The sequence below is a fragment of the Metopolophium dirhodum genome, chromosome 1 (genome assembly GCF_019925205.1).
Source record: "Metopolophium dirhodum isolate CAU chromosome 1, ASM1992520v1, whole genome shotgun sequence".
Lineage (NCBI taxonomy): Eukaryota > Metazoa > Arthropoda > Insecta > Hemiptera > Aphididae > Metopolophium > Metopolophium dirhodum.
Window position 1 is genome coordinate 141,885,064 of NC_083560.1, and position 16,748 is coordinate 141,901,811.

The 16,748-nt window shown below is 32.5% G+C and overlaps 1 protein-coding gene across 1 annotated transcript; it reads right to left on the minus strand.

Annotated features, from left to right (window-relative positions):
* Positions 1–10,482: 10,482 nt before the first annotated feature.
* LOC132935376 (uncharacterized) lies at positions 10,483–12,316 on the minus strand. Its single transcript, XM_061001909.1, has one exon. The coding sequence runs from the start codon at positions 11,338–11,340 to the stop codon at positions 10,483–10,485; it is 858 nt and encodes a 285-aa protein (XP_060857892.1). The 5' UTR covers positions 11,341–12,316.
* Between the last annotated feature and the right edge of the window lie 4,432 nt (positions 12,317–16,748).

Consider the following 16,748-nt stretch of genomic DNA (forward strand, 5'->3'; position numbering starts at 1 on the left):
TATAGTATGATTATTTTTTATCATAATTCTATTTTTATTTCTTTATTTTAATATATTATAAAATATTTGACAAGGGTGAATAAGTCAATAATTTTTTTTTATCATATTGTTTTGATTATTACAAGTCTTATATTAATATATAGACAAGATAAACTTTTTTATTATTATTATTTTTCTGTAAGACACAGTCAGATTTTTTTTTTAATATTATAATATAGGTACTACTTATTTTGTATAACTTTTATTCAATCGTTAACAAAAATATACATATAAGCGGTATCACTTTTTTTATGATTATTATTTTTAATACTGTATTTATATAATAAATATTATATTTGATGTTATATCATAATATTTAGTATCATTATTTTTCTGTAAGACACAGTCAGATTTTTTTTTTAACATGATAATATTATAATATGTACCACTTTTATTTTGTATAACTTTTTTTCATGTTAACAAAAATATACATGTAAGGTATCATAATAAAACGTAATTATTTTCATAATTATACTATCACCCATAATATTTTATTTGTTAATATATTGTTTTCAAACTAATGTAACCTATATATTTCATGAATATTGTCTACGAAATATTTTCAAAAGAATATCACCAATATATCTAGTAAACATTGTGTGCAAATCACTTTCAAAATATTATAAGAAATATATTTCACAATTATTGTATACGAAATATTTTTAAAATAATATCACCGAAATATTTCAAAAGCATTGCGTGCCAATCATTTTCAAAATATTATTGGCAACATATTTCATAATCATTGTATGTGACATATTTTCAAAATAACATCACTAACATATTATGTAAATATTGTCGTTAGATATATTTATAATATTTCATCATTGGACAAATGATGATCTAATAATATTGTGATAATATCTTAAAACTTTTTGACAACCATGAATGAATATATTGAAAACATTTAAATAATTTATAAAGTATTTTAATAATATTTTAAAAATATAATTTTGCTATGTGGGTACCTATCATTGCATTCAAATTTAACAAACACATTATAGTCACCTAGGTACTCTATGACTGAGGTCCATCCCACCTCCTAATGTACAACAGAGCGACATCCATTTATACGCTTTTTTTTTGTACTAAAATATGTAAATAAATCAAATAAAATTACCTTTTCGAAAGAAGTAATTGTTTTGTTTGTTTTTTTAATACAGGTACTTGAACGTCATTAATTGAATTGTTTGTCATTATAATAATAATAATAATAATAATAATAATGTTTAGTTTATTGTTATTTCAAAAATTACAATTTAAAAACATAATATATATAATGTGAAAAAATTTGTCTCCAAAAGCCGTAGCTTGTGGGGAGACAAGAGTTCATGCTTCTTAAGTTTATGAATTATCCTTAACAATACTATTTACTGATTTAAATACATTCAAGCATAAAAAACAAAAAATAAAGATAAAGATAAATAATAACATAGTGATATAAAGTAGTGTATTAAAAGACAAATTGTTAAAGTGTTAATATAAAAGTAACTAAAACTAATTTTATTAGTTTCTATTCAAATTGTGATATTGATACTTTATAGATAACATACTTTTTATAAAGGGTAAAATTATCAAAACTGTTAATATTGATACAAAGATAATTACAATAATATAAACTAATATAATATGGGTTTCTTTTACCGAATTCACTATTACATTTGAACATTTGAAAAGTATTGTTTATAATTTGGCGAGTATCATAATTGTGTTTAAAATTAAACTCTTTATGATTATATAAGTATAAATTGCATAAAACTTCTTTAATATATAGTTGTTTAAGGTTGAGTAAGTTATAAGTTTTATATATAATATCAGTATTTGTGCGAAAGGGTAATTTAAAGGAAATTCTAAGTAGCGAATTTATTGTCGATGTAAGTTTTTTAAGATGTGTAATATAAGCTCCTCCCCAAGCTGAAATCCCATAACTAAAAATAGATTGAGCAAGTGCACAAAAAACCATTCGCATGGTAACTGGCAATAAGATATTCTTTAGAGACTTGAATTTATAGAAAAGACTTCTAATTTTTTTTACAGTAATACCAATATGAGTATCCCATTTTAAGTACTTATCAAGAGTTACACCTAGGTATTTAATTGAGTCAACAGATTTAATATTAGTACAATTACAACTAAAGTTATCATTATTTGGAAATTTCACTTTAAAACAATTTAAAAGGTGTATTTTTATACCGTCTAACATTTGAGAGCTTTTTTTTGAAATCGCGAAAGAAATGCAACAAGTTTTTTCATAGTTTATTTCAAGAGAATTTAAACTAAACCATTTATTAACATCGGACATAATTTGTGTCGCTTTAGAAACTAGAGCGTCTTTATTTTTTTCATTGATTAATATAGTGGTATCATCAGCAAAATACGTAATCAATCCATCACAATTTAAATCTAGAAGATCATTAATATAAACAATGAATAGTAGAGGTCCCAGCACGGTTCCTTGTGGAACTCCGTAATTTAAAATGTTATAGTTGCTAAATGTATTATTTATTTTAACCCTTTGGTTACGATTTGTTAAAAAGCTTTTAATGAGATTGTTTGCAACACCACGAATTCCATAATTTTCTAGTTTTTTTAATAATAAATTATGATCTACAGAATCAAAAGCTTTTTTTACATCAAGAAAGATTCCAATTACAAAATCACCCTCATCAAGCTTTTTATGGATTTTGCTAATAATATGTTGTAACGCTTTAGATGTACCTTTATTTTTTCTGAAGCCAAATTGGTTTTCAGTGAAAATTTGTGACGCTTCAAGAAACTCATATAACCTTGATTTTATACATTTTTCAAGCACTTTAGCTAAAGTGTAAGTAAGAGATATTGGGCGATAGTTTGTACACATATTTTTATTTCCCTGTTTAAAGAGTGGAATTATAATAGTTTCCTTAAGTGCATTTGGGAAAATTCCAGAAGTTAATGACAAATTAAAAATATATTCTAAAGGTGTAATAATGTCATCGATAATATGCTTCAAAACAAAGTTTGTTAGACCATATATATAAAAAGAGTTGTGCTCTTTACTATTGAGGATATAATTTTTAATTTCATCTTTAGAGATAGGCCTAAGGAAAACAGAGTTTATATTAGTTTTGTAATTAGAATTGTTTATAGTGATATTTGATGTCGAAAGTAAATTAATTTTTTTGGCAATATTTTCACCTATATTTGTAAAAAAATTATTGAATTTATTGGCAATATCTTTGCTTTCATGAATAATATTATTATGATTATGTTCATCAATTAACGATTCAACATTAGTTATAGTTTTTTTATTATCTTTATTATTTATTGATTCCTTAATTAAATTCCATACCTTTTGTGTATTTCCTTGTGCTATAATTATTTCCTTAGAAAAAAATAAATCTTTAGCAGATTTAATAATTTTTGTTAGTAAGTTTCTATATATTTTGTAGCTATATTTGAGTTTAGTATTGAAAGGTTGTTGTTTAATTTTATTAAACATTTTATCTCTGTGCCGCATCGATACAATTATGCCTGTAGTGACCCATTTTTTAATTTTATATTTAAATTTAGGTTGGCGAAATTGTTTAGTAGTAATGGACAAATTAATTGCATTATTTATTTTATAAAAGAACGAATTTATTGCATTATTGATATCACTTGTATTAACAACATCATACCATGTTTCTTCTTTACATAATTTTTTAAGTAGATCAAAATTTATACGTTCGATTTTTTTATTTACAGCAATTTCACTAACGTTTATGTTTCCATTTTTAATTTTTTTTAAAGTGAAAATTACAGTATAATGGTCAGTAATAGTATTTTTACATACATATCCCTTAACATTATCAAGACCAAGACAATCTTTATAAAAAATATGGTCAATGCAAGATGACGAGCTATTTAATAAGTTGTATCTAGTAGTATTATTAATGCATGATTTAAAACCAAAAGTAGATAAGACATTAAGATAACTAACAGTATCAACGGTATCTAGCTGTAAATTAATATTTACGTCTCCACAAAATATAACTGTGTCTTTTGCAGTAAAATTGTTTAAGTAATTTTCTAAACTATCGATAAAAATATTTTGTGACAGACTTGGTGAACGATATACACATATTATATTGAATATAGAATTATTTTTTAATAAGTTAAAGTTTATAGAGCTACAATGATCAATTACACCGTAATTAATAGTATTTACATTTATTGTTTTTCTAATATAAATAGAGATACCATCAGATTTATTTAATTTCCTATAGTAGTTATAATTTATGTACCCTTCTATTTCAAACTCTAAAGAATTATCTTCTAGCCAAGTTTCAACCAAACAAATAACATCGAAGATAACTTCACAATCATTCAAGAATATAATAAATTCATCAAAATGTTTACAAATACTACGTATGTTCATGCACAGTAAAGAAAATTCATTAGTTTTATTATGAATATCATTTAAATTATTTATATTGTATGTACTATATTCTAAATTGGACTTAGTGTCTAAAAAATTAAAATCTAAATTATTAACCATGGATAAACAAAAAAATACTAATACATGTTATAAAAATATAGGTACTTATTAATCAATATTTTCCCAAAGAACTTTTACCTTTTGTTCTTCGTCCATTTTTCGTAGAATCTCTAAATTTGAAATTTTGAACGCTTGTCCATCAATTTGTTTTCTGATGAATATTCCTCCCGAGTTCGCCCAAGTGTATTTGAAGTTGTAGTTTTTTGCTACTTCCTTAGCAGTCCATAATAGCTTTTTGTTGTAATGAGTTAATTGATCATTTATGTAAATATTCGAATCATCAAAACTTGAATGGAGGTGCTTTGCGGTTACTGGGTTTTTATTTTTATGACGAAGTTTAATATTATTTAATAATGAATCTTTAACGGTTTTTGAGCAAAACTGCACAAAAATATTTCCATCTTTGTTTTTATATGATTTTCCTCTAAATGAATGTAAAATATCGCTAGGTATAATTTCATAGTTTAAAACGTTAGCTATTTTTTTTACAATTTCTGACACATTTTCATTTGCAGTTTTTGGAACTCCAGAAATTTCAATATTATTGATCATAGAAGCTTGTTCAGCATTACAAATATTGTATTATAATTGTTTCACTTGTTTCCCTAAAACTACGTTTGGATGTTGATGTTGATGCCTCTCCTAAATAAAATACAAAATTGAAATTGAATTAAAATATCAATTAAAAAAGTATACTATCACTTACCTTGTTGAAATCGCAAATCTAAATCTTTGTCCAATTCAAATTTAGACTTATCTGCGTCAAGTTTTGACTGATGTTTACGGCGCAAATGTTCGTGCAGATTTGATGTACCGTGACCATGTTTGTACACAGTATGACATAAATTACACTTAGCTTCGTCAGGTTTATTTACATTTTTAGTGAAATAGCACCACACGTTTGATGAATTTTTTTTACTCAACATTTTATACGAGTTTATGTATAACAGTTTAAACTCAATAGCCTATAGTCTATACCGCGTATGACTGTCGAATGATAACTAACTACTAAGGTACTTTGGGTATTAAATATTTACCTATCTAAATAAAATCAATGCAGAACACTGAAGAATAGACCTTACAATTTCTTAGAATTACCCATTTGTAAAAACCTAGCGGCTAGCACAACAATGGTCTCCTATGTAAACCTTTGTAGTGTGTGCGTCGTGCATGTCATTATCGGTATTTTTGTTTTGACTAGTTTTAAATAGAATTACGACAACAATTTAAATTTCTTAGAATTGCTTATCGATTTATCAGTTATTTTAGTCGAATAATTAGTTGACTAATTTCATTTATTCATATTAGTTGGTTGAAAAAAGTAGTCGAATAATTAGTCGACTAATTTCATTTATTCATATTAGTTGGTTGGGAAAAAATAGTCGACTAATTATTCAACTAATTTCTATGATTTGTATATAGCTGGTCGTGCAAATTATTAGTCGAATAATAGTCGGTAGTACGTGATGAAAACCGACTAATAGTCGGTAGTATCAAATAGTCGTTTCTGCCCATCACTACCTTAGACACAGGCAAGAAACTAACATATTAAAATAACAAGAAAAAATTTGGAAAAAAAAAGTTTTTATTCAGCTGAAAAATATAAAATAAAACAAATTAAATAAAATAAGTAACAAAACATGAAATTCAATGGATATTTTCCAACTGAAACTTACAACTTCCATTGCTCAGTGACATCGCCTACAATTCATAAAATTGGTATGATTAGTTTCTTCTCAAGCAGCTATTAGAAATGTATATTAATGCACTTAGATCGCTTACTTCTACCGATGCCATCGCCGCGGTCACCTGGACCACTTCGGGGTCGTCCGCCGGTAGTTCCCGCGGCGGTGGTGATGGAAGAAGTTCACTTTGCTGTGGCGGTGGTGGTGGCAGCCCTTGGAAGATAGGTGTAGGTGTATGAGAGGCTAAGAAAATTATAAAAATTAATAATAGAACACGGAATAACAGTGGTCGTGGTAGAACATAACACACACTCACCCGGGCAATCTTGTGCCCCTTCCTGTGGCATTTGAAGCAACCCGAAACACAAATTAGATGGTACACATATCATTATATTATTCTAGAATTTTATTTTTTATGCATCTACTCACGTCGCTTCTCAGTAATATTTTTCCTCTTATAACGCTTCCGGAACCCCCCGGAAGCGTTATAATTAATTAAATCTTGGGGACGCGAGTATACAGGTGCGTTAAACACCTGTATACCGCTCCCCGTGTACTTATGGACTATTTTGTTCACTTTCATTCTAAAAATCAACAATAAAACCAATTAATATTAAAAATAGTCATTTTTATAGACACTATTCTACTTTTGGGCCGTGATGGGTTGGCTATGCAAATTAATTATCAAAATGTCACGAGGCGGATTTCGAATATTGGTAATAGGTTAACGAATACAATTTTTTCCCTAAAAAATTAGTCATGCACTCAAACAAAATCAGAACACGCGGCCAACAGCAATTATTGAGTATAATTAGCCATTAGGTACCTATAGTGAATTCAACAAAAACTTGAGTTTTCAAGCACCTCATAATATTCTAGAAGTGTTCGGTGTTTCAGTTAAGAGGATACCCGCATAATATATTGTCTCCGTCTTAAGGTACGGTTTCCAAGGCGCGACCGGTCACGGCGGCTGATCGCCGCGGCTAGCCGCGACGACTGGCCGCTGGGACTCGATTGTTTTCCAAGATACGTCTTCGTCGTCGCAACTTTTCAAAAATATCTCATATTTTCAGTACGGACGAAAATAAAATTCAGTCTACACGTGTGTTGTAGTGTTGCACTGTCCTATCCGTATTTTAAATATTTAATTTACTAATACCATTATGGCTGAGTCGTTGTGTATATTGAATAATAATAGAGTAATACTGCAGTTATTAGAGGAGGAAGAGAAAGAATTTGAATTATTTTCTTCCCTACACTCACGTAAAAGAGAGCCTGTTGACAATACTTATAAATTTCGTGAAAGTGAAGGTGTTTTTTAAATTTTAGTTAACCATCATTTAAATAAAAATGAAACTAAGTTTCGAGAATTTTTTCGCATTAACTATAAACAGTCCGACTTTTTGTGTATATGCGTGCGGTATTCGTTGCGCGTTAGACCGGCTATCGTACCGACTAGCTGTGTTTCAGATAGCCCGGTATTGACGCGGCGCGCGAGTTGATTTTTTTGTGTCACGAACTCCATAAGCGATTGCGTTGGTGTTTGTCGGACGGATACTATCTCGGCCCGCAGCCGTGATTGTATTCCACGTTGTCGAATTTTTCTAAAAATTCGGCGTGGAACTCATCCCAGGTGAGGTCCAGTAGTCTGATGGTGTTTCACCATGTACTGGCTGCACCCTTCAGCTGCTGCGTGACAATATTTGTCCAGGCCGACCTATCTATGCGTGTTTGGTACAATATCGATTCCGCTTTGTGTATAATTTGTATAAATCGTACCGGATCCTCGGGGGTTGTTCCGAGGAACTCCGGCAGCGAATGTTTCGCTGCACATACGTCGTCGTATGGTATCAGCGTCGATTGTTGTGACGCATATATGTGTGTGGAGGAGGGGGCATGGTATAAATTTGGTGTGTCATCGAAACGTACCGAACGGTCGGCGTGCTGGTTACCCGCGGACGGCGGTTCGCGTGCCGCGGAGTACCTCGTGCCGTATTCCGTGTTGTTCGATGACACATTGTGGTGGGGGCGGGTCGGTGCTGTCCCTTCCGGTTGGTGTTCCGGTGCTTGGCGTGCCATACCCATTTCCAGGCGTCGCATTGTCTCTGCAATGCGGCGTTGGTCGTCGCCAAAGCGGGCCATGCAGTCCTCGAGCATGGTCAGTCGCGATTCCAGACTGTGCCCATGCGCCGAGTTTTCCGCCGCTTGCCGTACTTCCTTAATTATGGAACGACTCGCTTGACTCATGTCCATAGCCTGTTGGTGTGTGGGTGTGGGTGGTTTATTGGTGGTGATGTTCGGTGGCTGGGCGGGTGATGATTCGACCGGTTGGTTTTCCCTTTGTCCGGCGTCAAGCATCTGACCTGTTGGCAGGTTGTTTCCGGTATGTCCGGCGGGTTCCATAGGCGGAAACCGAACTTCGATGGCCTGTAGGTTCAGGTCCGTGAAATGTTGTATCAACCGGATTTCGAGATCATCCTTCGCGCCCGTATCCGACAACTCGCGCTGCCTACATTCGTAGCGCAACTCCGCGGCGGTCAACTCATTAATATATTTTCCCGGCATGACGTCTGGTTGTTTTTCCGGTGTTGTTTACGGGAAAATTTAAGACGTGGCTGTTGTCGATGGAACGGTCGTCGCGTTCCTTCGATCAGCTGTCTTGACCGTTTATCGGTGTTTATTTGCGTACAGAATGTAGGTCAGTGGGTTGTTATTGTTTTGTTATTACGCTTGCCGGGCGATCACAGTAACCGGTTTTCGCGGTGTGTTGTCACGGATGCGCGTGTGTGCGTTATCCGGCCCACTACTGCGATTAAGGAAGGCGGCGGCAGTCCGATTATGTGGTATTTCTGTCCCGGGTAATCGCGTGTTTTCGTTATCGGGTGGTGGTGCTGGGCGGTGGTGGTGTGACCCTCTCGCGCTCTTGCGTTCCTACCTGCCTACGTCGTGTGTGTTTGGACTTTGGAGCGTCGCGCGCGGTGTAGTCGGTGCGTCCGTAAATCGGGCGGCGCGGCTGGTCGTTACGTCCTTATGTAATATACGCCGGTTTTTCCGTTATCGCCAGCTAACCACGTTTTTGTCGGATCGCATCGGGGACTTTTTTCCACGTCGCGCAACGGGGGGGGAGGGGGTATATGATGGTGGTAGTAAGGGGCAAGTTAATAAATGTTTTCACTTACCGGTGATTCCTGTACGGGGAGCCAGTTGATGCGGTCCTGTGGGGGGCCGCAAGGATGGGATGGTGATGGGTCAGCTGACCAGGTGAATCACAAAAAAAAAAAAAAAACAAAATACGACACAAACGATTAATTGTTCTCGGTATTGACCGGTGCGTGTATTATTGTGTGTAAGAGCGCTTTCAGACGAGACACTTTGTGGCCGGCTACAAGAATCTTGCCACCGTACACAAAAATTAGACATTGCTTCACACGAGACACTTACCATACACTCGTGTCCGATTCACTATGTTGAAATGTAAAAATGTAAAAATGTAAAAATGTTTTCCAGATTCGTGGTGCGAGCTCTTGGTTCTTTGGCTCTTTAGTTTATTTAAAATACTTAAATACTAAAATACGTATACATTTTTTAATTAGTTAATTTTTTAAAATGGACGTAGATACAGCAATCATGCTTTATGCCCTAATAATTAAAAAACGAAACAAAAAAATTAAAAAACAAAGACTATTGTGGGTACATCCAATTGTCAGCCAAAGAAATGAAAAAGGACATTTTCAAAATTTATTTCCTGATCTCTTACAATACCCTTCAAAGTTTTTTAATTATTTTCGTATGTCGAGGAATTCGTTTTTTGAATTGCACGATGCTATAAAATATGATATCCGAAAAGAGGATACAAATATGCGCAAGTCGATAACTACGGAAGAACGATTAGCTGTAACATTAAGGTAAGTTTATTTTTTATCTATATAGATAATTAAGATATAAAACGTACTTTAATAAGTAACACTGAAATTTATTAGAGTTAAAATGATAAATATAACATCTAAATTTATATAAAAAGAAACTAAAACATACTAGTATAAAATATAAGAACAGTTGAAATAAAATAAAATAAAAAATAAACACCTTTGTAAAAATAATATTAAAATAAAATAATAATGATAAAACAACTTGCTATAAATCAACCAGAAATATAAAAATTAAAGAAATTACTTAAATAATAATAGATAAACAATTTTAATATTTAACTACTTTTACACTATTTATGTTATTAAAGTATCAATCATTAATATTGTAATCATTTATATATGTTACTAAATTTGGTTCATTTGATGACTGATTAGGATATGTTTCAATAGGAGAGACGTAGCTTTGTGACGATTCTGATAGAGAAGTTGACCTCGATGTTGATGAGTGATTAGAAAGATTAGATGAACAAGGGCTATGTTGTTGTTCCCCTGTTATCACTAATGGTTGTTGAAAGCTGGATTGTGGTCGGTGATATTGATTATTATATTGTGTATGATGAATTAAGGGTGACATGGGGATACTGTACTGCTTATTAAGTTGACAATATGGATCAAAATTCGCCGTCATAGCTGGAGGTTTTTGCATCTGCAATCCATTAGATATAGCTTGCATAATATTCGATTTTACTGACATTTTTAAATGGGCAGGTACTTGCTTAAGGTCATCAACAAGTGACAACATAAACAAGCGATCTGGATCTTCCATGTATACTTTTTCTCTGCGTTCCCTTTCTTGTAAACTTTTCGTTACAGAGTTGAAAAATTCATTTTCATATTCATTTTCAACAGTTTTTTGCTTTTTGACGGGCTTGTGACGTAAAACATTTTCTAAAACTTCTCCAGTAGTTTCATTCAAGTCGCTATTAACTTCTTCAATGTCATTTTCATTTTCATCTGGAGAATCATGTGATGAACTTAAATTTGAAGTTGTCAGTTTATTTGCTGCACAAGAAGAAAGAAACGATAATTGATTATAATAAACATATGTTTTCCATGTACTTCCTCCTGACCCAGATTTCAAATTCTTTCTTTTAGCCTGTTCTCTAGAAAATGAATTCCTTAAACTCTTCCATTTTCTTTGTAACTCTTGCACTACAGTGTAAAACATTTCATAATTTATATTTTATTTGTAAGTTAATTATTTTTATTGAATTATATAAATAAAATAATAATAAATTTAGTAGAAGTGTCTTAAGACATTTTTTGTTATTTGTCGAATATTCTTTATTTCCAGATATCTCGCGTCAGGATGTACATTAACAGAACTTCATTACGATTACAGAATTGGAGTATCTACATTGAGTAATATCATACAAGAGACTTGTGTTGCAATTTGGGATAATTTAAAAAATGCATATATGCCAGAGCCAACGGAAGAAAAATGGGTGGAAATTGCAGAACTCTATTGTAGCATTACAAATTTTCCTAACTGTATTGGCGCGATTGATGGAAAACACATCAGGGTAGTCAAACCAGCACATAGCGGCTCATTATACTACAACTATAAACATTTTTTTTCGATTGTTCTCTTAGCTGTTTGTGACGCAAATTATTGTTTTATCGCCGTAGATATCGGAGACTACGGAAAAAATAGCGATTCGTCAATTTTTAAAAACTCAAATTTTTACAAAAAAATGATTAAAAAAGAACTGTCCATTCCCGAAGATTCAGTACTTCCAGGAGCGAGTGACTATAAACTGCCTTACGTAATTGTGGGAGATGAAGCGTTTGGTTTAAGTCATAATGTAATGCGTCCATATGCCGGAAAAAATTTACCACTAAAGAAAAGAGTGTTTAACTATAGGCTTTCAAGAGCTCGTCGATTTATTGAGTGTGCTTTTGGTATTATGTCTAATAAATGGAGAATATTTCATAGGCCATTAAATGTATCCGAACCATTCGCTGAAAATATTATAAAAGCGTGTGTACTATTACACAATTTTGTTCGTGTTCGAGATAGTAATTCATTAAGGTTTGAAGACACATTATCATATGAAGGGTTTCAAGATGAAGATGAAAGAACAGACAACTATTCAGGAAAAACACCTACTACAATTCGTGATAAATTTGCTGATTACTTTATGGGTGAAGGAAGTGTTCCTTGGCAATTAGATAGCATAAATAAGTAAAAATATAATTTAATTTTAAGTGATCTGAGTAAAATAGTTAAGTAAAAAATAAATTAAACTATTAAAGTATAATATTATGTATGTATAGCCTATTTGTTTTGAATAAATTAATACTTTCTTAAAATATAATGTAAATGTGTTATATGAATACTTACAAATTTCTTTTTGTTGATTTGTTGCCATTGAGTCATATCCTTCATGGAATAATCGACATATTTCCAGCCATGAGTTTTGTTTAATTATTTTATTTGCATAATTAGGACTTGCTGTATCCCACAATTCTACACGCTTCTCAATTTCGATTATAAATTTGTCTGTATCGAGACTCATTGTACACAGTGTCATATTTTACATAAAACTATATAAGTTTTTCGAAAAATACTGTAATACGTTATATTATAACGTGTTCACTAATTAAAAAATAATTTTACGTAATTTAAAAATCTAAATAATCTGGAGTCCGCGTGTCTCGTCTGAACGTACTAATTTAATTTAATTTGTTATCAGTGGCTCGGACACAGACACAGTGTCCGGCGGCTAGAGAGGACGGGACACGCAACTTCGGTGGCGCGACACACACTCCGTGTCTGTGTCTCGTGTGTACGAGTGTATTTATAGCAATGTTATCTTAGTCGCGCAATTCTTTTCAGACACAAGTAGCCGGCCACAAAGTGTCTCGTCTGAAAGCGCTCTAAACACAAAAAAAAAAAACAAATAGTAAGCACACTATAATATAGTTATTATCCGTCGATTTTTTGGATGGGTGATGCGACTCGCGGGGACGTCGGTAGACCGTGTCGTACGGGTCGTCGGAAAACTAGTGACTTTACCAATCCGGTTCACCGAACGGCCGGCCGACGGTTCACGGCGCGGGTGTCGCGCGCCGGCTTCGTCCGTCGTCGGTTGGCGGTTTGTTTGAGAAGCGCTGCGTGGCTTTCCGCGTAAAAGGCTATTTTAATTCAAACAGCTATTACGCGGGACCGCGTCACTCTCATAATTTGTTTTTATAATGATTTCCACTATGTTTCAATATGTGGGAAATAATATTTGAAAATATCTTTTCTTCATCAGAATTATGGATTCTTCCAGATAATGTTTCTATAAGATCATAATTTATTTAGTCAATTAATATATTTATATCATAATATATAGGTACAATTGAATATTGATAGTAATTTTACAAAACCACAACTAGATAATTATCGTATAGATGGTTGATGAATTATGTATATTGTATATATTATATGATATGGATAAAAAAAAGGTAAATGGTTCATCACATTGATTTTCATCTAGCTGATCCGTATAATATACTTATAAACAATAAACATTAATAAAATCATTTTATTTTAAAAACTACAACAAAAACCTTCCGCTTTGAGGTGTACAATAAGTAAAATTAAAATCAAATTTATATTGAATAAGTGTAAGCCTAAAACAAAATGAGTACACGATCGATGTGCCCGTAGATTGTACGGAAAATTGGGAATCTTAGGGTATGGTCAGACTAGACCCGACATCGGCCGAATTAACGTTCTGCCGAATACGGACTGTAGTGATCCCTCACTGCTCGCTTATATTTTGAGTTCGTCGACGTTGATGGTTAATGTAGGAGAGAAGGTTGGAGAGAGACAAGTTGTATAAGTTATTTATAGTACTTTATTGTTAAGACAAAATAATAATAATTAAACATTTATAAAGAAATTAGATAAATTTGAGGACAGAGCGAAAAGCATCTGCCCGAGAAGTTAGTGACTGCGTGGTGCAGACTCTGTACTAAATCCTAATTTGCTATAGACTCTATCTTATATTTATATAAAATCTATATGTATAAAAAAAATGTACACGGTAGAGCCCAGGAGGTGGATATCTGAAAGGGAACCGGAGCTGGACGTTGTTATTGCAAAACAACCCGAATGTACGATTGGCACTCTTCTTTATTGGCACTTAAATTATTATAGGTTTGTTTTGCAGATATTTGATGTCGAAGTTTTAATTACGTCGTAAAACTCTAGGTACGTACATGTACGCGATTCTTGGAATCGAATAGTTGAAAGTTAATCTCCTTGTTGTTGTTGTCCTACCGCGGAAAGGTACTTAATATATTCGTAGAAACGCAGGTTTACTACATTCCTCCCCTCGAAGATGGAAGTCCCCGACTTCCACTAATTCAAGAATGTTCGCAGTGTTGGGTAGCCGGTAGGGCTGTTTCTTGGCGCGAGTGGAAACTCGACCATGTCGACTCCTCTTAATGACATCACTGGGTTTGCATTAAGTTCCTCTGTTTCTTCCTGTGACTGTGCTACTTCCGTGTGGTTTGTTACTGTTTTTGTTTTAACCATATTTATTATTTATATGATTACTGCCATAAAAATACTACTTGTTATTACATATAATATATAATCGTTGCGTTCTTGCGCGTCCTTTAGCTCGTCAATTTTGTTGTCGACTTTCCGTTGTTTTTCTAATTGCTTGTTTGACCCTGACACTTTATGTAGGTCCTCCATGTTATTTGTTTTAACATGGTAATCTTCCATTAAGTTGTTGTTGTCGGTGAACGGCATATCCTTTATGTGTTCTAAAACTGATTTCGGGTTGAAATCCATATATTCAGATTTGTAATCGACTTTCCCTGGTATGAGTACGTCTCTAGCGGCGTACGCTTTACAAGTTTCATTTAAACTTAAGATACCTACACCTCTTAGTGTATGGCTGGTGGATTCTTTATCTTCGTCGCAGGTGATGAATACTAAATCGTAGTTAGTGACGTAGATCCACTCGTTTTTGAATCGTTTTTTGTGAAAGATGGATGTACCCATTTGTACGTGCATGATTTCGCAGTTTGTTGGAACTTTTATAGGATCTTGGAGTAATTGTACTTCGCATGCTGGTCTACTAGCACGTGGATGTAAAGGATTACCCTCAGGACACAAAAGGAAGTCTCTAGCGTGTTTACAATGTGTGTAATACAATTCGTCATAAAGAGCATAGTGTTCTTTCGTTTTACTTATAGCTAGATACTTATTACTAGGTTTTATATAAAAACAATCGTTTCCGGTGCACACTGGCACAGGTATTAAATTATACAAACTAAAATCATTTTGATAAATTAAAGGTAAAGAAATTATAAACACTAAGTTGTCATTTGCATAGTATATAGTAATGTCTGAGAGCTTTATCAATTCGTAAATATTTTGTATGTCTAAATCAGTTGGTAAATCGGTGCCCCCAGGTAATGATACTTTAACGTCTTTAACGTGTTCTAATAACTCTTTTGGAGATATTAAACTTGGATGAATAATTCCCATTTTAGCTTGTTGTATTACCTCTAATAGTGTGTTTGTTTCTTCTATCTGTTTTGTAATTAATAAATTAACGTGTATAAAATGTTTTGTCAAATAATTTTTTATTTGTTGTTCCCTTGTACTGTTTGTCGTTTCGTTCACCATTAATGTTAAAGGTACCGAAGATATAATGTTGTGTGACACTATATTATTCTGTAGTTGTACTACTTTAATTTGTTCTTTTATTAGTTTAGATTGCGAAGTGCTTTGGCTTTTTGCTATATTAAAATTAAATTTTTGTATGCATTCTAAATTGCATATTCCGTATATTAATTTAGCTGCTTTTGTAACGAGTTTAGTTAAAGCATTACGTTTAGTAATTATGTGACCAATAGAATCTAAGACTTGTCTCTTTTTATTGTGTAAATTGTCAACTATAGCGGTGGCTGTTTTAAGTAAGTTGTTACAATTAAAGTTATTGGTAACTGGGTCGTGCATGTATGCAACACACAATTCGTTCGTTTTATCTATTACTTCGTTTATGTATTCGAATTCTTCGTTATATTTAGTAAGATTAATGTATGCAGTAAGATCCCATTGAGATGTTATGAGTTTCAAAGGTCCCCTGTTTTCGTAGTATAGACCAGAATGTTGTTTTAATGGTTCGTCAGCGTATCGAAAAGTTCCTGACGTGAATGGTATGATAAGTAGTATAAGTCTGAAAACCGTTTCAGCTTATTAGTTAAAATATAATTTTAAAATAAAATTCAGCTTAATAGTATTTAATATACCCGTTCCATTTCTTAGAAACTACTAATAAGAATTACTATAATGATAAAAATAAAAAAAATTGATAATAAAATAATATTGTAATTAATACAAAAATATCCCGTAACCCTCATAAATAAATTGATAAAAAAATCTTAATACTAATTGTATACTATAAATCATATTGGTGCGGGAAGAATATTCCTTTTCTTTTCTTGTTTCGCCCACACCGCTTCGTTAATGATATCCCTATGTTTTTTATATAGTTGCAAAAACAGGCACCTTGTCCATTGGACATCGGCTCGGGGGTCATGAGCTTCAAGCCCCCCGTGAAA

What these genes read in the sequence shown, in the direction of transcription:
- LOC132935376 (XM_061001909.1), bottom strand. Translation starts at nt 11,340, where the DNA reads ATGTTTTACACTGTAGTGCAAGAGTTACAAAGAAAATGGAAGAGTTTA.